General features: G+C 46.5%; 1 protein-coding gene across 1 annotated transcript in view; it reads right to left on the minus strand.

Annotated features, from left to right (window-relative positions):
- Positions 1–7477: 7477 nt before the first annotated feature.
- The window catches only part of CPLX4 (complexin 4), a 46171-nt gene continuing 31302 nt past the window's right edge, over positions 7478–22346 (minus strand). Inside the window, exon 3 of the mRNA XM_073628967.1 lies at positions 7478–8682. Within this exon, the coding sequence (XP_073485068.1) occupies positions 8455–8682 (228 nt within the window). The 3' untranslated portion in view covers positions 7478–8454. The remainder of the gene's footprint in view (positions 8683–22346) is intronic.

Below are 22346 nucleotides of genomic sequence, written 5' to 3' on the forward strand. Positions count from 1 at the left end.
CGCAGACCCCGACATCCATGGCACAGGGTTGTCAGGAAGAGGCCCTTGTCACATCAACATGGGGACAAGGTGCTTTGGGGTGGGGGGGGCGAAGAGCACCCCTTGCCTCAAAGCAGCCACACCCTCCACGTTGAGGGCTTATGGCCTGGTATAGTCGAGGAGGGGGGGGCACTCGCTCTTCCCCCTCCCCTTTCCTGACCTGCTGGACTGAATGCTTGGAGAAGGGTCTGGTATGGATTTTGGGGGGGGGGAGCCCACGCTGGGTTTTTTTGGGGTTTTTTTTTATGGCGCAGGGTTCTCCCTCAAAATCCAAAGCCTGTCCAAAGCCATGTTTTGAAGCAAGTGTGAACTAGCCCTAAAGGTTTACACAAATTTACAAGCAGTTACAAGCATTTGGCATTTGAAATGCCGGTAAACTTCAGTCCTAAATGTGATTTATCTGCTTTCAAAAAAATGTCAGTAAACTTAAAGTGGAGTTCCACCCACTTTTACAACTCTTCAGCATCTCTCACTAAACTGTGCACTGTAAACAAATTGGATATTTTTTTATTTTTTTGTCAGCACCTACTGTATATCTGCTGTATTCATTTTTCACTTCCTCCTCCCTGGCCGCAGCCCATCGCATCATTTCCTGTTTGCAATGCCTTCTGGGAAGGGGCGGCAACTTCCCCTGAAACTGGCGTTGCTATGGAAACCTGACCTGAAACCTATTACACCGCTTGTGCTGCACTGAGCATGTGCGAGATCTGCAAGGATGAGATCCAGGAAGAAATACAGTCTGGCTTCAGATGCCCACACTTAAAGAGGGAGTCCACCTACTTCAACCGAAAAAAAAAAAAAAATATTAAAAGCCAGCAGCTACAAATACTGCAGCTGCTGACTTTTAATACATGGCCACTTACCTGTACCAGGGTCCAGCGATGTCGGCAGCCGACGCCGATAACCCGCTCGATTCTCGGCAACTGCCGCTGCCATCCTAGGTGAGGGAACCAGGAAGTGAAGCGTTGCGGCTTCACTTCCCGGTTCCCTACTGCGCATGCGCGAGTCGCGCTGCGCATTGTAACTGGTCCCCGCTATCTCCTGGGAGCTGTGTGTTTCCCAGGAGACAGCGCGGAGGGACAGAAAGAGGCATAGACTCCCGTGGGAGTCTATGCCGGAAGTGGATGCAAATACCTGTCTTAGACAGGTATCTGCACCCCCCCTCCCCCCTGAAAGGTGCCAAATGTGACACCGGAGGGGGGGAGGGTTCCTGAAAAGCGGAAGTTCCATTTTTGTGTGGAACTCCGCTTTAAGATGACCACGGCCTGCTGGAAGTTCATAAAATAACAAACTACTGCTATAAACTAACAAGACCTTCGTTTACTGACTAACTTTACTAGACTACATTAAGCTTGTGTATTATAGGGGTATTTTTATTTAAAAAGTATAATTTCGGCCGGAACACCACTTTAACTGCCTCTAACCACTTCCCGACCGGCTCCTGTACATATACGGGCGGCAGGTTGGCTCTCCTGCGCGAATCGCCGTATATGTACGGTGGCTCCTTTAAAAGCCATAGCAGGGGCATGCCCTCTGCATAGCGGGTGATCCGATTCATGTGGGCGGCCGGTGGGATCGCCGCCGGCCATCCGTGATCGCGGGCACGAGAGCAGGAACAGGGATTTGTGTGTGTATACACACAAATCCCTGTTCTGACGGGAGGAGAACCAGACCGTCAGTTCCTACGAAGTAGAAACAACGATCTGGCTCCTCCTATAGTCAGTCACATCCCCTCACAGTAAGAAACACAACTAGGGGACACACTTAACCCCTTGATCGCCTCTTAGTGTTAACCCCTTCCCTGCCAGTGACATTTATACAGTAATCAGTGGCTATTTTTAGCACTGATCGCTGTATAATTGTCAATGGTCCCAAAAAAGTGTCAAAAGTGTCCGATCTGTCTGCCGCATTGTCGCAGTCCCGATACAAATCTCAGATCGCCGCCATTACTAGTAAAAAAAAAAATATAACAATAATAAAAATGCCATAAATCTATCCCCTATTTTGTAGATGCTAAAACTTTAGCGTAAAAAAAAGAAATATACGTTTTACCAAAAATAGGTAGAAGAATACATATTGGCCCAAACTGATGAAGAATTTTTTTTTTTTTGGGATATTTATTATAGCAAAAAGTAAAAAATTGTGTGTTTTTTTACAAAATTGTCACTCTTCTTTTGTTTATAGCGCAAAAAATAAAAAACGCAGAGGTGATTAAATACCACCAAAAGAAAGCTCTATTTGTAGGAAAAAAAGTACATAAATTTTGTTTGGGTACAATGTCGCACGACCGCCCAATTGTCAGTTAAAGCGACGCAGTGCCATATCGCAAAAAATGGCCTAGTCAGGAAGGTGGTAAATCCTTCCGGGGCTGAGGAGGTTAAGTAGGAGTGATTGTTTCTGTGGTAGATATATTCACAAAACAAATGTGGCTTCACCTATTCTGAGTTAACGTGAACTTGTTCCCGGACTATGGACCCCAATATTTGCCTGTTCTTAACAAGCAGTAAAAACACTTTTAACCTCTTCTCACCTGTTAAACGCATATATACGGCCTCTCGGCGAGTGGGTGGCCCTATGTAAACACATTTCTTGCTAAGTGTGCGCTCCCGGCACAGTAACTAGCCGGTACCGAAATCTCCCAATGCATACTTGTGATCAGGAGCATTCCGATCATGTGACTGCTGTGACTGCCAATCACATGATTGGAATGCCTGCCTCCATCTCCCGGCATTTAGAACCTCTTAGAGGGTCGGTAGGCGTGGGCGGGAAGGGGTTAAACAAGCCCTCATTCATCTCCCTAGCTATGGGCATTGTAAAATTGTCTTCAAAGTTCAGAGGCAAAAAAAAAAAAAAAAACATGTTTTCTATACTTTCTATTGCACAAGAATCTTGGCAGCCTGCTAGCTCTCTAATGTAAATGCACAGAAGGTATTTCTAAGTCGATGTAAATAAATGAATGTCTGTACAGGGGCGCACTTAAAGGGTTCGTTCACACTAGTGGTTGAAGGGCGGTAAAACCTTGTAGTTGAGCCATGCGTTTACTGCCCCTCAACCTTTTCCCCTCCCCTTTAGCTGTAGAGGCACTGGTCATTGGTGTACACATGCTGCGTTCCTGATGCTTTGCTTCACAGCCGGAATTATAGTGCATCCGGACAGTATTCACAGTGCTTATTTTTCTCAAAATTCTCCAAACAATACCCCATAATGACAATAGGTAAGAAGTTTGTTTAAAAACTTTGCAAATGTATTACAAATAAAAAATGAAAAAAATCACATGTACAGTGACTTGAAAATGTTTCATATCCCTTGAAATTTTCCACATTTTGTCATGTTACAACCGAAAACTTAAATGTATTTTATTGGGATTTTATGTGATAGACCAACACAAAGTGGCTCATAATTGAAGGGGAGGGAAAATGATAAATGGTTTTCCAATTTTTTTTACAAATAAATATCTGAAAAGTGTGGTGTGCATTTGTATTCAGCCCCCTTTACTCCGATAACCCATAACTAAAATCTAGTGGAACCAATTGACTTCAGAAGTCACATAATTAGTAAACAGGGTCCACTTGTGTGTAATTTAATCTCAGTATAAATACAGCTATTCTCTAAAGTCCTCAGAGGTTTGTTAGAGAACCTTAGTGAACAAACAGCATCCTGAAGGCCAAGGAACACACCAGACAGTTCAGGGATAACGTTGTGGAGAAGCTTAAAGCAGGGTTGGGTTATAAAAAAAAAATTCCAAGCTTTGAACATCTCAAGGAGCACTATTCAATCCATCATCTGAAAATGAAAAGCGCATGTCACAACTGCAAACCTACCAAGACATGGCCGTTCACCTAAACTGGTGAACGGGCAAGGAGAGCATTAATCAGAGAAGGAGCCAAGAGGCCCATGGTAACTCTGGAGGTGCTGCAGAGATCCACAGCTCAGGTGGGAGAATCTGTCCACAGGACAACTATTAGACAACTATTAGTCCTGCGCTCCACAAATCTGGCCTCCTGGACACAGCAAACATGTGGAAGAAGGTGCTCTGGTCAGATGAGACCAAAATTGAACTTTTTGGCCTAAAAGCAAAACGTTATGTGTTGCAGAAAACGAACACTGCACATCAACCTGAACACACCATCCCCACCATGAAACATGGTGGTGGCAGCATCATGTTGCTGGGATGCTTTTCTTAAACAGGGACAGGGAAGCTGGTCAGAGTTGATTTGAAGATGGATGGAGCCAAATACAGGGAAATCTTTGAAGAAAACCTGTTAGAGTCTGCAAAAGACTTGAGACTGCGGTGGAGGTTCATCTTTCAGCAGGACAACTACCCTAAACATACAGCCAGAGCTACAATGGAATGGTTTAGATCAGGGATCCTCAAATTATGGCCCTCCAGCTGTTGCGGAACTACACATCCCATGAGGCATTGTAAAACTCTGACATTCACAGACATGACTAGGCATGATGGGAATTGTAGTTCCTGAACAACTGGAGGGCCATAGTTTGAAGACCCTTGGTTTAGATCAAAGCATATTCATGTGTTAGAATGGCCCAGTCAAAGTCCAGACCTAAATCCAATTGAGAATCTGTGGCAAGACTTGAAAATTGCTGTTCACAGACACTCTCCATCCAATCTGACAGAGCTTGAGATATTTTGCAAAAAAAATGGGCAAAATTGTCACTCTCTAGATGTGCAAAGATGGTAGAGACATACACAAAAAGACCTGCAGCTGTAATTGCAACGAAAGGTGGTTCTACAAAGTATTGACTCAGGGGGCTGAATACAAATACACGCCACACTTTTCACATATTTATTTGTTCAAAAATTTGAAAACCATTTATCATTTTCCTTCTACTTCACAATTATGTGCCACTTTGTGTTGATCTATCACATAAAATCCCAATAAAATCCATTTACGTTTTTGGTTGTAACATGACAAAATGTAGAAAATTTCAAGGGGGATGAATACGTTTTCAAGGCACTGTACATAAGTATTCACAGCCTTTGCCATGGCACTCAGAATTGAGCTCAGGCACATCCTGTTTCCACTGATCATCCTTAAGATGTTTCTACAACTTGATTGGAGTCCACCTGTGGTAAATTCAGTTGATTGGACATGATTTGGAAAGGCACACATTCAGTTAACAGTTAACAGTTCGTGTCAGAGCACAAACCAAGCCATGAAGTCCAAGGAATTGTCTGTAGACCTCCGAGATAGGATTGTATCAACACACAGATCTGGGAAACGCTACAGGAACATTTCTGCAGCATTAAAGGTCTCAATGAGCACAGAAGTTTGGAACCACCAGGACTCTTCCTAGAGTGGGCCGCCCGGCTAAACTGAGCGATCGGGAGAGAAGGGCCTTAGTCGGAGAGGTGACCAAGAACCCGATGGTCTCTTTGACAAGGCTACAGCGTTTCACTGTAGAGAGAGGAAAACCTTCCAGAAGAACAACCATCTCTGCAGCACTCCACCAATCAGGCCTGCATGGTAGAGTGGCCAGATAGAAGCCACTCCTCAGTAAAAGTCACATGACAGCCCTCCTGGAGTTTGCCAAAAGACATCTGAAGGACTCTCAGATCATGAGAAACAAAATGATCTGGTCTGATGAAACAAAGATTGAACTCTTTGGCCTGAATGGCAAGCGTCATGTCTGGAGGAAACCAGGCATCACTCATCACCTGCCCAATACCATTCCTACAGTGAAGCATGGTGGTGGCAGCATCATACAGTGGAGATGTTTTTCAGTGGCAGGAACTGGGAGACTAGTCAGGATCAAGGGAAAGATGAATGCAGCAATGTACAAAGACATCCTTGATGAATACCTGCTCCAGAGCGCTCTGGACTTTAGACTGGGGCGAAGGTTCATCTTCCAACAGGACAACGACCCTAAGCACACAGCCAAGATAACAAAGGAGTGGCTATGGGACAACTCTGTGAATGTCCTTGAGTGGCCCAGCCAGAGCCCAGACTTGAACCCGATTGAACACCTCTGGAGAGATCTGAAAATGGCTGTGCACCGATGCTCCCCATCCAACGTAATGGAGCTTGAAAGGTCCTGCCAAGAAGAATGGGAGAAATTGCCCAAAAATAGGTGTGCCAAGCTTGTAGCATCATACTCAAAAAAGACTTAAGACTGTAATTGGTGCCAAAGGTGCTTCAACAAAGTATTAAGCAAAGGTGGTGAATACTTATGTACATGCAATTTTTTTCCTTTATTATTTTTAATACATTTGCATTGATTTCAAACAAACTTCTTTCACTTTGTCATTAGTATTGTTTGTAGAATTTTGAGGAAAATAATGAATTTAATCCATTTTGGAATAAGGCTGTAACATAACAAATGTGGAAAAAGTGAAGCGCTGTGAATACTTTCCGGATGTACTGTATACCCCCTGTAGCTTCACATGAAGCTACAGGGGGTATAATTCAAATTCAACGTCTCCTTACCCGCCTGTCAAATGCTGTCTGAAGAGCAATCCACATGAGAATGGCTCTTGAGAGAATAAAAACAAACAAAACCACAGTCTTTGTGCTAAAGTTCAAAGAAGTCCACAGCAGAAACACACTGACTGAAAAAAAAAAATTCTCAAGGGAAAGAGTTGATGAAAAGTCTATCTGCACACACCACACTCCTTGCAGCTCAGTAATCTAGGGGGAACTGATAGCTGTGAAGATATAAGGGAAAAACAAGCGCAAAGGCTCATGGTGCAATAACGTTTGTTTAATAAAATAAAGGTAGTAAAATAATGAAATGCACTTACAAATGTAAGGTGGACACAGCTTTGTCCTGGCTGGCCGGTCTTTGGAGACAGTGAGCTGCTCGCATGCAGCCTGTCGGCAGCTGCTTGGGGAGCCAGCGAAACCATCCATCCATCCTTTGGACATTCCAGTTACCACGGCACTTGGATGGGACCCCTATTAGGGTTTCCCACTGTAGGAGCTTGATGCAAGTGTTCAACTTACGTTTGTAAGTGCATTGATTTTATTACCTTTATTTTATTAAACAAACGTTGTTGCACCATGAGCCTTTGCACTTGTTTTTCCCTTATGTCTTGAGAGAGTACTGCATGAACAAGCCCTAAAAAGATCTCAGGCAATTTGAATGGCCTCAAAACAACCAAACTATTTTGAACCTACATTATCCCTTCTCATTTCAGATGACCATGAGAAGAGGGTCACTATTGCTGCTGGACTGTGAATTTAAAATGACAGCAAATTCAGCATTGGTGTGGGGGGGGGGGGGGGGGGGGGGGCGGGGGCTGAGAATTTGTAGTTATCAGAGCAGTTGGATAGAACTGGAAATTCTGGTGTGAATGTCTTACCATCGAAATCCCTGAGAAATACGCAAAATCAGTTTTCAGTGGAGTTCACCTTTATCAATGTAGAGCTAGAGATGAATTAACTTGAATGTTGTGGTCCTTTTATTTAGAAGAGAGCTTAAAATTTTATTAGCAATTTCCCCACAAAGCAAAAGATGCACCACTGTGCAACAGTTTAGAAGACATGCAGAAGAAACAAGGTAGAATTTTCTTGACTTCCATCAGTAGCTGCTGTAGGCTTTATTTAAATGGAATCCATTACATGCCATACAGGGACAAAGGAAAATTTCAGCTTCATTGCCCTAGAAAATTTTATATGCAGCACGGAAGTTAGAGAAATGCATTTGAGGTTTCTTACATAGTATTTTGCAGGACAGATTTCATTTAATGACATAGGCACTCAGCATCTAATGATTTGGTACTGATAGACACACTGAAGTGTTAAGTCTATTATTTTCCATATTTACCTGAGCAGTGAGCAGTTGGCAGATATTACCACTTCAGGTATGTCCATATTCTCTGACCAATAAGATCCTCTTTTGTACCCCCCATGTAAAGTGAGAACAAACTGACCAGGGTCCCACCTCTGACACAATGCACCTATAATGGTGCTGGGGCAAGGAGAAGACACCTCATACTTGATGGAAATATTTGTTTTCTTGGGCCAAATATCATCCTGGCCATTGTTCTTGGAGAGACTTTTGCCAGTCTTTGGCTAACCCTACATACCTGAAAATAGCTCAGATTAGCCTTTTGAATATTGACTCTGGTATCTAGCCCAGGTCTGATTCATAAAATATTATATTATAAAATTAAATAGTACTATAATAGTGAAGAGAACGCATTACTTCCTTCTTCCAAATAACGTAAAATAACCAGACTTTATATCACCTTCATTTGAAATTTCAGAACTCTTAAGAGTTTCTTTCCCCTAAGTTCCAATAGCATTGATTTTTTTAACATCATCCTTAAAATGCAACGTAAATTTGAAGTCACCTTCAAAGTATGATCATACGGTGATGACAAGCTTCTCCATTCAGTGGCTCTTATAAAATAAAAAATGATCAAAACATATTTGATTCCTGATTGATTCCAGTCTACATCAGCAGACACTTTTCCTCCGCCGCTTGTTTGATCTCAGTGAATGTGGCTGTGGCTTTTTCTTTTAAGGTGTCCATGTCCATATTCTGGATGTTTTGGATGTTGCCTAAGAAGGAATTCTTCTCTTCTTCTTCAACTTGATCATCAGCCATCATCTTCTGCAGATCCTCAGGTAGGTCCACATCATCTCCAGCCATCTGTATTTGGTTCTCATCTTTTTCACTCTGTGGAAATAAAGAAGATATGATTTACATAGGATTATTTGGGGTAGCAAGGAAGGATGGTGACATCAATGATGGGGGTATTGTAAGTTCATGAAGGTCACCCTCAACCAGTTCAAATGTATTACCTCCTTTAGGCTCCATTCACACTTGGACATCAAAGTCGCATGATAACCATTCATATATGTGTGAATGCAAAGTATTTCATGCACTACTTTAGTCCGACTTTCATGAAACTTGAGGGCCATAGACTTCAATGTTAACCCTCAAAATTTACATGAAAGTTGTAACTGAATGATATACAATGCAACAGTTGTGCAACAGTTATCCATTATTACTGGTTAAAGCCAAAGTCGTATCCAAGTTGCACCCATCCAAAGTCGCATCAAAGTTGCGGCAACTTTGGAGTCGAACAAGAGTAAATGGAGCCTTATGCCGCGTACACACGAGCGGACTTTCTATCCTACTTGGTCCGGCACACTTTCCGACGGACTTTGTCCGCCAGGTGCGCCGGACTTTAAAACGAACGGACTTGCCCACACACGCCGGGATTTTCCGGCGGGCTAAGTCCGCCCGTCTTTCCGACGGACTTTCGCCGGAGTTCCGGCGGACTTTCAGAATGAACGGACTTGCCCACACACGGACAAGTCCGTTCATTTTGAACGTGACTCAGGTGCGACGGGACTAGAAAAGGATGTCAATCTTGCCGCTTTTATCGGCTAGATTGACACCTTGCGAGCCCCGTCGCGGGGCATACCAGGCCCTTAGGTCTGGTATGGATTATAAAGGGGAACCCCGCTACGCCGAAAAAACGGCGTGGGGTCCCCCCTAAAATCCATACCAGACCCCGATCCGAGCACGCAGCCTGGCCGGTCAGGAAAGGGGGTGGGGACGAGCGAGCGCCCCCCCCCCCTCCTGAACCGTACCAGGCCGCATGCCCTCAACATGGGGGGTGGGTGCTTTGGGGGAGGGGGGCGCCCTGCGCCCCCCCCCCCCCCAAAGCACCTTGTCCCCATGTTGATGAGGACAAGGGCCTCTTCCCGACAACCCTGGCCGTTGGTTGTCGGGGTCTGCGGGCGGGGGCTTATCGGAATCTGGGAGCCCCCTTTAATAAGGGGGCCCCCAGATCCCGGCCCCCCCACCCTATGTAAATGAGTATGGGGTACATGGTACCCCTACCCATTTACCTAGGAAAAAAGTGTAAGTAATAAAACACACCACACAGGTTTTTAAAATATTTTATTAAACAGCTCCGGGGGGGGGTCTTCTTCCGGCTTCGGGGGTCCCTCCGCTTCATCTTCTCCCGGCGTCCGGTTGGTTCTTCTCCGCTCTCCGGCCTCTTCTCCCGGTGTCGCAGGTCTTCGGCCGGCCCCTCCGCTCTCTTCATGTAGCTCTATTGCGAGCGGAGGTCCGGACTTCTGGGCTTCTTGGCTTCTTGGCTTCTTGGCTTGGCTTGGCTTCTCTTCTCTTCCCCCAGATGTTGACACGACGCTCTCTCCGGCTGGACTGGTTTCTGAGGGCTGCGTTGTGACTTATATAGGCGGAGACCCCGCCCCCATATGATGTCACAGTCCCTGGGCATGCTGGGACTGTGACGTTTTAGGGGGCGTGGTCGGGGGCGTGGTCGACCACGCCCCCTAAAACGTCACAGTCCCAGCATGCCCAGGGACTGTGACATCATATGGGGGCGGGGTCTCCGCCTATATAAGTCACAACGCAGCCCTCAGAAACCAGTCCAGCCGGAGAGAGCGTCGTGTCAACATCTGGGGGAAGAGAAGAGAAGCCAAGCCAAGCCAAGAAGCCAAGAAGCCCAGAAGTCCAGAAGTCCGGACCTCCGCTCGCAATAGAGCTACATGAAGAGAGCGGAGGGGCCGGCCGAAGACCTGCGACACCGGGAGAAGAGGCCGGAGAGCGGAGAAGAACCAACCGGACGCCGGGAGAAGATGAAGCGGAGGGACCCCCGAAGCCGGAAGAAGACCCCCGAAGCCGGAGGAAGATCCCCCCCCGGAGCTGTTTAATAAAATATTTTAAAAACCTGTGTAGTGTGTTTTATTACTTACACTTTTTTTCCTAGGTAAATGGGTAGGGGGTACCATGTACCCCATACTCATTTACATAGGGTGGGGGGGGCCGGGATCTGGGGGCCCCCTTATTAAAGGGGGCTCCCAGATTCCGATAAGCCCCCGCCCGCAGACCCCGACAACCAACGGCCAGGGTTGTCGGGAAGAGGCCCTTGTCCTCATCAACATGGGGACCAAGGTGCTTGGGGGGGGGGGGCGCAGGGCGCCCCCCTCCCCCAAAGCACCCACCCCCCATGTTGAGGGCATGCGGCCTGGTACGGTTCAGGAGGGGGGGGGGGGCGCTCGCTCGTCCCCACCCCCCTTTCCTGACCGGCCAGGCTGCGTGCTTGGATCGGGGTCTGGTATGGATTTTAGGGGGACCCCCACGCCGTTTTTTCGGCGTAGCGGGGTTCCCCTTTATAATCCATACCAGACCTAAGGGCCTGGTATGCCCCGCGCTCGCCGCAATAGGAAGATTTGTTTTTCCTATTGCAGCGAGCGCGAGATGCAATACCATCCCCTCGTGTCGTATTTGGTCTGTCGGACCAGCCTACACACGAGCGGGCTTTCCGTCGGACCAGCACACACACGAGCGGACTTTCCGCCCGAAACTGAGTCCGACGGAAAGATTTCAAACATGTTTGAAATCTAGGTCCGGCGGGCTTTTGGGAAGAAGTCCGCCGGAAAAGTCCGCCGCCGCCCACACACGGGCGGATTGTCCGGCACACTCTGGTCCGCCGGACCAAGTATGCCGGAAAGTCCGACCGTGTGTACGCGGCATTACTCCTCAAATGTACCAAGGCTCATGAAGCTTTTTTATATTTATTTTGTTATATTGTGAGATACGTCAAGAAATTGAAGTTAAAAGGGCCACAGTAGAAGTGATACCCTGTTTTACGACCAAAGAACAGCTACAAAATGCAGCAAAGGTGGTAAGCCTGAACCCTGTTGGTGAATTACTCAATCTAAAAGTCAGTTTGTATTTCAAATGATTTTGCTTTGTGGACATAGTTAAGACTTTGATGGAGGGAGGTATTTGTGTATTCACGTTGCTCCTCTACTTGTGCAGATTTACATTGATCCTTGCTACAAAAGTGACACTTACCCCCACTACCCCTGATGTACTTATCCCTGCAGTCTTGATGTGATATCCATGATGTACTGCACTCTTTGCTGGCTAGATGAATCTTAATTACTATTAATGAGCAGAGGTTGGCACTCACACAGAGTATAAGTTCCTGATCCAGTGAGTGGCAGGAGTATGGACCCCCTTCTCAGCTGTATCTGAAGCAAGTTCTGTTCCAATCATACTGCATCAGTGCAACTAGTGCTCATCATAAGCAGGGCTGGTGCAATGATTTTTGACACCCTAGGCGAAACCTCATTTTGCTGCCCCCCTTGGCTCCACCCCTGACTCCGCCCCTTTGCCCTGCCCATGTATACCCCACCTTTTTAATGAAGCGCCTATCAAATGCAGCCCACCAGCGTTCATCAAATGCTGCCTCACCAGCGCCCATCAAATGCTGCCTCTCCAGCGCCCATCAAATGCTGCCTCTCCAGCGCCCATCAAATGCAGCCTCTCCAGCGCCCATCAATGCAGCCTACCAGTGCCCATCAATGAATGTTTGCTTGCTTCCATTCATTCGGGAGTCGGGCCACAGACACAGTCCTCCGCCTGCTGATGCTAAGACTTAGTTACTTGCTGCAGAGAGAAGAGAGTAGGAACACAAGTGTCCGGGCGCCCTAGGCAGCAGTGCGCCCTAGGCGGCTGCCTAGTTTGCCTAGTGGTAGCACCGGCCCTGATCATAAGCTTACTGATTAAATGGATAAACATTCACAAACTTGAGCTGTTCATTCACAACAGTGTTGTAATGTCATGGTTTAAATGATGTGAATACTGAACTGGGGTTTCTTCAAGGACAAATAACACTGATAGCTGAAAACAAAATAAAAAGTGTAGCACCACCCATATAACCAAGCATTATTGAATCCAAAAACTCAGTGCAATATCATAAAAACTAAATGTCAGATATAGATGATTGAATAAACAATCTGATCCCCTGTTTGGCTCTCTCTGCATCAACTTAAAGCTGGCTTTTTCTCCTTTCCCTCCCGCCGGCTTTCAGCTGCTACAGAAAGAGCCATACAGATTGGTTCCAGTAATTGGCCCCGTCCCCCACCGCACTGATCACAATCCCTGTGCACTATACAATTCCCCCTGCTGCCCAGGCACCCATGTGCCCCCCCACCCCACCCCTGCAGTGCTGGTGGCTTCCCTCCTTTCCTCCTTGCCGGCAGCTGCAAGCACACAATACGTTACTTCAGGATGGAGAGTGCGGTAAGGGTCCAGGAAATATGCCATATTTACCAGCCCCTTCCTTTCCTGAATGAGCACACATTGAGTGATCGGTATTGATCACTCACTGTGTTCATTCATAACAAAAACTTGGTAAACTGTGTTTATTTCTGGGGGGGGGGGCTGTCAGGTGTCAGGTTGGCTGTATGGGGCCCCGTGGTTTCCAAGAGCAACTCTCTATCCAGAGATTTTAAATACAATACTGCACTACTGGCTATATTTATCTGTCTTCTGGTGAGTATTTATTGCCAGAGTTGGGACCGGAGTTGGGTGCCCTTCAATAGAGGAGACATGAGTCTGGTACACACATCCTGGAAGGATCACTATTGTCACAAATGCTATTGATAGTGCAGTTGTAGTACTTGCAGCATACATATGCGGTGAGTTTGCATTTCACAACAAGGTGGTGGTTGGTGTTTGGACCCTTATTGTCACACATGGTATTGATGCTGTAGTTATCTGCAGCATATGTATTTGGTGAGTTTGCATTTCAAAAGAAGGTGGTGGCTGGTGTCTTCTTTTGGCACATGGAAGATAAGAGCAGTTGGTGGATGATAAACTTTTTTACTATTGCACTGGAAGAGCTTATGGGACTTTTTAAATTTTATCTATTGATCAATTTATGCATTTGTTGATATATTTATTTATTCATTCACCTACAGTGCTGTGAAAAAGTATTTTCCCCTTCCTGATTTTTTTTATTTTTTTGCATATTTCTCACACTTAAATGATTCAGATCATCAAACAAATATTAATATTACACAAAGATAAATCCATGATGCAGTTTTTAAATTAATATGTCATGGTTATGCAATAGAGTTTTGTTTCTCAGCTAACCTGTCTCCATGTGTTTATCTCTAAAGACCAGCTGTCTCTCACCTGACTGCTTTTATTAACTCTCCTCTAGCATGGCTCCACCCCAGCTCCTATCGGAGAACTCTATATTAACCTCTGCACTGCAGGCCAGCCCTGCTGATCAACCTTTGTGTGTTTTGGCTTCATGTCCCTGCCTGCCGTGTGCTTTACGTTTGTTTCTGTTACCGACCTTGGTGTGTTCTCTACTATTCCTGTCTGCTCGTGACCCTGACCTTTGGCGTGTCCCCGACTATCCCTGTTTGCCTGTGACCCTGAACCTTGGTGCGTACTCTGTTGTCCTTGTCTGCTTGTGGCCCTGACCTTGGCTTATTCCTTTACTATCCCTATCCTCCCGTTGCCTACTGTGGGTGTGAGCTGGGGGACCCTGGGGGTCACGACCTGGAGCCAGTTGCAGCCCAGTCCATCCTCACCACTAGAGGCTCTGGTGAACACCTGCTGGCTCTTAGACTCCGCGCCCCAGGGAATCCTATGCTCTAACCCCGGTGGGATCCGTGTTGGTGTTCCAGCGCCCCTGCCTTCCTTACACCCGGACTCCCATCCGCAGCAGTCAGCCGTAGGGTCCACTGCCTTGCGGTGCACTCCTGATCCCAACGGTGTGCATCTGTCACCTAGCCTCAAGGTGACCTGACATATTATTTCATTTATTAAGGGAAAAAAGCTGTTCAAACCTGCCTGGCCCTATGTGAAAAAGTAATTGCCCCCTCCCATGCTGACTCTTGAATGAACTGTGATTAACCACAATTTTTTTGGAAAGCTAAGTTAAATTTCACTTGCCACAGCCAGGCCTGATTACTGCCAGAACTGTTGAATGAAGAAATCACATAAATAGAAGCTGTCTGAAAAAGTGAAGCATGCTAACAAATCACAAAAAGCCACACATCACGCCACAATCTAAAAAAATTCAAGAACAGATTAGAAACAAACATGTAGCGGTCTAGGAAGGGTTTCAAAGCCATTTCTAAGGCTTTGGAACTCCAGTGAACCACAGGGAGAGCCATTATCCACAAATGTAGGAAACTTGGAACAGTGGTGAACCTTCCCGGGAGTGGCCGGCCTACAAAAATTACTCCAAGAGCATGACGGCGACTCATCCAGAAGGTCATAAAGGAACCCAGAACAACATCTAAAGAACTGCAGGCCTCACTTGCCTCAGGTAAGATCAGTGTTCATGATTCAACAATAAGAAAGAGACTGGGCAAAAATGGCATCCATGGGAGAGTTCCAAGGCCAAAACCACTGCTAACCAAAAAGAACACAAAGGCTCATCTCACATTTACCAAAAAACATCTTGATTATTCCCAAGACTTTTAGGCAAATATTCTGTTGACTGATGAAGCAAAAATTTTACATTTTGGAAGGTGTGCATCCCGTTACATCTGGCATAAAACTAATAGAGCATTTCATAACAAGAACATCATACCAACAGTCAGATGTGGTGGGGGTAGCATGATAGTCTGGGGCTGCTTTGCAGCTTTAGGACCTGGACGACTTACCATAATTGATGGAACCATGAATTCTGAGCTCTACCAGAAAATCCTAAAGGAGAATGTCTGGCCATCAGTTTGTGACCTCAAGTGCACTTGGGTTATGCAGCAGGACAATGATCCCAAAAATAACAGCAAATCCACCTCCAAATGGTTCAAACAAAGCAAAATTTAGGTTTTGGAGTGGCCTAGTCAAAGCCCAGACTTAAATCCAATTAAGATGCTGTATCATGACATTACACAGGCTGCTCATGCTGGAAAACCCTCCAATGTGGCTGAATTAAAACAATTCTACAAAGAAGAGTGGGCATAAATTGCTTCACAGCAACTCATTGCCAGTTATCGCAAATGCTTGATTGCAGTTGTTGCTGCCAAGGGTGGCACAACCAGTTATCAGGTTTCAATATACCAATATCAATTACCTTTTCACATAAAGCCAGGCAGATTTGGACAGCTTTTTTGCCTTAATAAATTAAACCATCATTTAAAAACTGCATTTTGTATTTACTCAGGTTATCTTTGTGTAATAATAAAATTTTTTGATGATCTGAGTCATTTAAGTGTGACCACAATGCAAAACTAAACAAATACAAAACAAATACTTTTTCACAGCATTGTATAATGGACATTTGGTTTTTGATATTGCACTGAATTTTTCGATTCGTGTGTTTGATTATATGGGTGACGCCACAATTTTTATTTTGTTTTCAGTTTCTTTTGGGTTTTTGTATATCAAACCTTAGTGTTAGCAGCCATATATTTACAAATTTACACAGCACAGATTTATATTTTTAACATTGATAGCTGGCAGAGATGACTACTAAAGCAGCCCTCAAATCAGGATGAAAATGCATTTCAATGAAGCTTTGTCTGGCAGGTGAATATGACCTCTGTGGTCCTTGTTACCTTACATGAGACGTGGACCTGAGAAGATTCCTTGAGAGATGAACATACCCAAGACAGTTCTGAAATGTGTGGCTATTGTACACAACAACAAGTGAGTATATAGCCATTCTGCTACGGTTGCTGGCCAGCTATGTAATAGTTGTATAGCTTTTTCACCACCAATGGCTGACTTGCTGTAAACTAAAAACAACCTTGGAGTTCTGACAAATTGAATTCTTGTTGCGTTTTTCAGCTGTTTACTGATACAGTCCTCATTCATTCAACTCTACAGTCATTTAAAGCATGGCTTCATCTTTTGGCAAATAGCACAAAACACAATATAATACAAGTATGCTTTTCTGAAGTGTCTTTATGCTGCTCTAAAGGTATCTATAGACATTAGATCAGGAGTAGGCAACCTTTTGAGCACAGTATGCCGAAAAATGTTTTCAAAGAAATTGAGCGTGCCGATTTTATTACAAAGATATGTCAACTTCACACTCTCAATCACGAAAAGGATTTTTTATAAAGTAAATGCTTTAAACTACTAGAATAGTAGTGAGAAATTAACATCCTGCACTCTCACGACTCACGAGATCAGCCCCAATTCCTGCACCCTCACACCTCTGATTAGCCCCGAATTCCTGCACCTTCACACCTCTGATTAGCCCCAATTCATGCACCTTCACACCTCTCATTGGCCCCAATTCATGCACCTTCACACCTCAGATCAGCCCCAATTCACCTGTTTATCTGTCCCACCACTGTACCCCCCTGCACATCTGCCCCACCACTGTACTACCCTGCACATCTGCTCCACCTCTGTACCCCCCTGCTCATCTGTCTCACCACTTTAACCACCTGTACATCTGCCCCACCACTCTAACCCCCTGCTCATCTGCCCCACCAATGTACCCCCCTTTCTCATCTGCTCCACCACTGTAACCCCCTGCTCATCTGCCCCACCCATGTACCCCCATTCTCATCTGCCCCACCACTGTAACCCCCTGCATATCTGCCCCACCACTGTACCTCCCTGCACATCTGCTCCACCGCCGTACCCCCATGTTCTTCTGTCTCACCGCTGATCCATCTTCTCAACTGTCCTAACACTGAACTTATCTACTCATCTACCCCACCACTGTAACCCCCTTTCTCATCTGCCCCACCACTGTACCTCCTCCACATCTGTCCCACCTCTGTTCTCCCTGCTTTTCTGCCCCACCGCTGTAACTCCCTACTCATCTGTCCCACCAATGTACCTCCTTGCTCCTCTGCCCTGCCACTGTTCCCCCCCTGTACATCTGCCCCACCTCTGTACCCCCTGCTCTTCTGCCCAACCACTGTAACCCCCTGCTCATCTGTCCCACTAATGCACTTCCTTTCACATCTGCCCCACTGCTGTACCCCCTTGCTCTTCTGTCCCACCGTTGAACCCCTTTCTCATCTGCCCCAACAGTGAACCCCCCTGCAAATTTTTCCCACCACTGTAACCCCCTGCTCATCTGCACTATCACTGTACCCCCCTGCTTTTCTGTCCCACAGCTGAACCCCCTTCCATCCCACCCACCACTGTACCTCCTGCACATCTGCCCCACCACTAAACCCCCCTGCTCATCTGCCCCATCAATGTACCCCTTTTCTCATCTGCCCCACCACTGTACCTGCCTGCACATCTGCTCCACCGCCATATCCCCATGCTATTCTGTCTCACTACTGAATCACCTTCTCATCTGTCCTAACACTAAACCCATCTGCTCATCTGCCCCACCACTGTAACCTGCTTTCTCATCTGCCCCATCAGTATACCTCCTGCACATCTGTCTCACCTCTGTTCCCCCTGCTATCCTGCCCCACTACTGTAACCACCTGCTCATCTGTCCCACCAATACACCTCCTTTCACATCTGCCCCACTGCTCTATCCCCCTGCTTTTCTGTCCCACCACTAAACCCCCTTCTCATCTGGCCCAACACTGAACCCCCCTGCTCATCTGCCCCATTACTGTACCCCCCTGCTCTTCTGTTCCACTGCTGAACCCCCTTCTCATCTCTTCCCCCACTGTACCTCCCTGCACATCTGCCCCACCGCTGTACCCTCCTCCTCTTTTGTCCCACCTCTGAAACCCTCCTGCTCATCTGCTCCACCGCTGTACCCTCTTCTCATCTATGATATGCGTGATATGCAGAGTGGTGAAAGGAAGCAGAGATGAGACACATCTAGATGTCCTGGAACACTCATCCTGCTGATCCACCTCTCGCATCCAGCATGTGATGTCACATACAAGCATCTGGAATGAATGTTCAATGATAAGCTCAGGTCAGGGGCATTTTCTGAAAGTAGTGGGCCTGCGTGCAGGATCATAAGTTGGACCCCCGAAGCCGAGAAGCGAAGCACCACAGCAAAAGTTGGGTGTGATTTTCATTGTGCTGAATACTGGCTGTGGCTTAAAGAGACACAGAGTGCCGGGGTTCAGTAGTAAGTGACACAAAGGTTCAGGAATCATTTCAACAAGATTCCCAGAAGCGCAACAGTAATTCCACAAACTGTCACCTGATTGTGGTTCTCTCAATCACAGTAAAATTCCTTCTTTCTGTGATTGGTAGTGGCAACCAAGCAAGTCATCTTTCTCCAGGTAGTAGATGGGGCTAGCAGTACTGTGATTGGTTTAGCATTGGCCAATGACAGTCCTCCCCCCCCCCAGAAAACAGGGACCCCCCCCCCCCCCCCTAGTAGAACTGCACCCAATCTCTTTCCAATCACAAAAACTGACAATCGCAGCTACAGCAAAGTTAGAGAACCATACAATGTTTCCCATCTTTTACAATGTGTGGGGGCACAGTGCCTCCCCCTCAGTGCAGGTGCGACATGGGGAATTCTGAAATTGGAATGCATTAGTGTCTCACTGACACTTCCCTGTGCTGCTCTGCTGATGGGGAGGGAGTCGAGTGAAGGCAAAAGAGGCTTCGAGTTCCGCTGGCAGCACCAGTGCCGGGGGTCGCCTACCCCTGCATTAGATGATCGCAATTTTATTTTGGTGTGGGCACCAGCAGAATGTTCCAGATTTTCCTTCCTACTTCACTAGTTTATATATATACCAGCTTAGCAAGTGTTCCTCTAACCTCCTCAGGCCTAAATATACATACATGGATGATGCAAGTATGCAGGTTGGAAAAGGAGATTGTGCATTCAGCACCAGTAGCTGTAGCGTCCAACGAGGTAAGTGTGGGTTAGTTTGGTGACTGGGTTAAGGATAAGGTTAAGGTGTGGGTCAATGGTTGGCATTAAGGTTAAGGTAGGGTTTAGGGGGTTTAGGGGGTTAAGGACCTTTAGCATGGGTAGTGAGCTTACATATTTAGGCTGAAATATTAACTAATGCCTCATTGTTTTGTGTGCATTATGTATTTTTGTGTTGGGGAGAAGCAAGTGTAGTGCCCTCCTCTAGATAGGCTGCTAGTATTAAATTTCGTTTTTGGCTCCACTGTAGTGAGCAGAGCAGTAATTGATTGTGTTGGTCAGAGCAGGGTTTTCTGACCTGAGAGTTTGATTGCTCCCACCTGCCTCTGCAAGATATTTCCAGAGCACAGGGCACAGAGATTCAAATGAGCAGTTGAATATTTACCATGCCTCAGCCAATCCCTGGTGATCAATGTGCAGTGAGCCTGAGCAGAGTGTTCTTTTCTCTCCATGGAAGATTCTAGTTCTCTTGGGGCTGCTGCCCCTGGAGGCAGCGTCAGGAAGACAAGAATCTGCAGTCTGGGCCTCCGAAGCTGTTGGGCTGAGGGCCCGGAGAAGGTTGCCAAAAGGCTACATGTTCGGGAGGGCACTGCACTGAAGTCCTGGTCTCGAGAAGATCTGGTTATCCCTCTCACTGTGGATGCTGGGTGGCAGACAGTTCCTGTGCCACTTTTAGTAAGTAGCTTGCTGGGGTTTAATAGTTGTGCAAGTTCCGGAGAGGAACTACAGCATGCTCCAGAAGTGGTTTTATGGATTGCTGCTGTAGGGTCCTAAATATACTGGTAGAAAGTAGCTATTGGATCCCCTTCGGGGGCTTTACTTAGGTGATCATTTCCAAAACATAGCAGCCTGGCTGCACATCATATCTCTTATTGGTTTGGTCTAGTTATGCTTTTTCTTTCTAGGCCCGAGCACTCCATGAAGGGAGGAGGTCATATGCTCCCCCATACCCAGATAAGGCACGCATAAGGTGGTTGGGGCTGTGCTTTACACAGATATTGTTGCTTTGCCCCAAAAAAGGCAAGGTGACAGGGCTCTCAAAGTTTTAATTGTTAGGATAAGAGTTAAAGCCCAAACTTCTTTTTTATTTCTGAATAGAGTGTTGGATGGCTACAGCTTGTTCCTAATATGGAGGTTTCCTCCAACTGAGGATGTCCTCTAACTCATGACAAGAAGTGATGGGAAATCTATCAGGGGCACATTCAGAATAAACAATTTAGTAGGGTGTGGAAGGGTTAGAGGTTCTGTTTCTTTATTACTGCCTGTACCTTCCTGACTCTATAATTCCCTCAACCGCAATTTCTTGTATTAGGCTCACAGAGGCAGCTTTGGCTAGAGTTAGGCTTTAAGGTTAAGTTAGGTTAAAGGTTAAGTGTTAATTTGTAGGATTAGGTAAATGATTAAGCTTGCAGGTGGAGGTTATATATTAAGGTTTATTTTATCAGTTAGATTAAGTGTATGTTTTCGGTGAGGGTAAGCTTAAGAATTAAGGTCAGTGTAAGGCTGAAGATTAAGGTTAGGACCATATTTCAAAATGAACCAGTTTAACCTGCACCTGTATAGACCAAAGTCATTTTAACATTTCCACTATGGAGTGTGTGTATATATATATATATATATTCTCTCTCTCTGTACCGGGTTGGACCCCCTTTTGCCTTCAGAACTGCCTTAATTCTTCGGGGGAAAATGTTGGAAAAATTCCTCAGAGATTTTGGACCACATTGACATGATAGCATCATGCAGTTGCTGCAGATTTTTTGGCTGCAAATCCATGGGAATCTCTTGTTCCACCACATCCCAGAAGGTGCTCTATTGGATGAGATGTGGTGACTGTGGAGGCCATTGGAGTACAGTGACCTCATTGTCCATTGGTGAGATGAAGCTTTGTGACATGGTGCATTATCCTGCTGGAAGGAGCCATCAGAAGATGGGTACACTGTAGTCATAAAGGGATGGACATGGTTAGCAACAATACTCAGGTAGGCCGTGGCTTTTAACTGATGCTCAATTTAGTACTAAGGGGCCCAAAGTGTGCCAAGAAAATATCCCCCACACCCAGTGGCGTCGGTGGGGGGGCTGACAGTGGCTGAAGCCCCAAATGGGTCCCCAAAAAGCCCTGGGTCTCGGGTGGGCACTGTTCTATTATTAACACCGAGCGGGCACCGATCTGATCCCAAGCACGGTCAAGTGTAATAGCAGGTCCCGCCTGCTGGAGCCTGCAGCGCTGCTGGACGTACCACTGGTCAAATGCGGTGACCGCGGGATGTGTGACGTCCATGATAGGTGCTGCAGGCTCCAGAAGGTGGGAATTACAATGCGGCCGCTGCGCCACTGTCAGAAGATCCTGACCCCACTCGGCACTCGGGCGGGCGGCTCTCCTCTCCTCATCATGGCTCTGGCTGCCTGGATTCTACTCTACTGTGTGATGGGCGTGCCGCTGCAGGAGGACACCGGAAGTCTGGTCAGGTAGGTCAGTGTCAGTGGCGGAACTACCGCCATAGCAACCCACGCGGACGCTATGGGGCCTGCAGCCGAGTGGGGGCCCGGTCAAAGTTGCTAATAGAATTCCTTTTTACCTGTTTTTTCGACACCCGCCGCCGCTAGAGGTCCGTGGCCGGCGGAGATAATGTCTCCGCTGGCCGCCATTTTCCTGAAGACCAGACGAGTTAGAAGTGACAAGCGGAGCCTGCCGAATGGCTACAATAGAAATAGAGCTGCGGTGCCGCCCACCCCCTGCCCCCGGTCTGTCTGTCATCTGTGACCTGTTGTG

Source organism: Aquarana catesbeiana, linkage group LG01 (genome assembly GCF_042186555.1).
Source record: "Aquarana catesbeiana isolate 2022-GZ linkage group LG01, ASM4218655v1, whole genome shotgun sequence".
Lineage (NCBI taxonomy): Eukaryota > Metazoa > Chordata > Amphibia > Anura > Ranidae > Aquarana > Aquarana catesbeiana.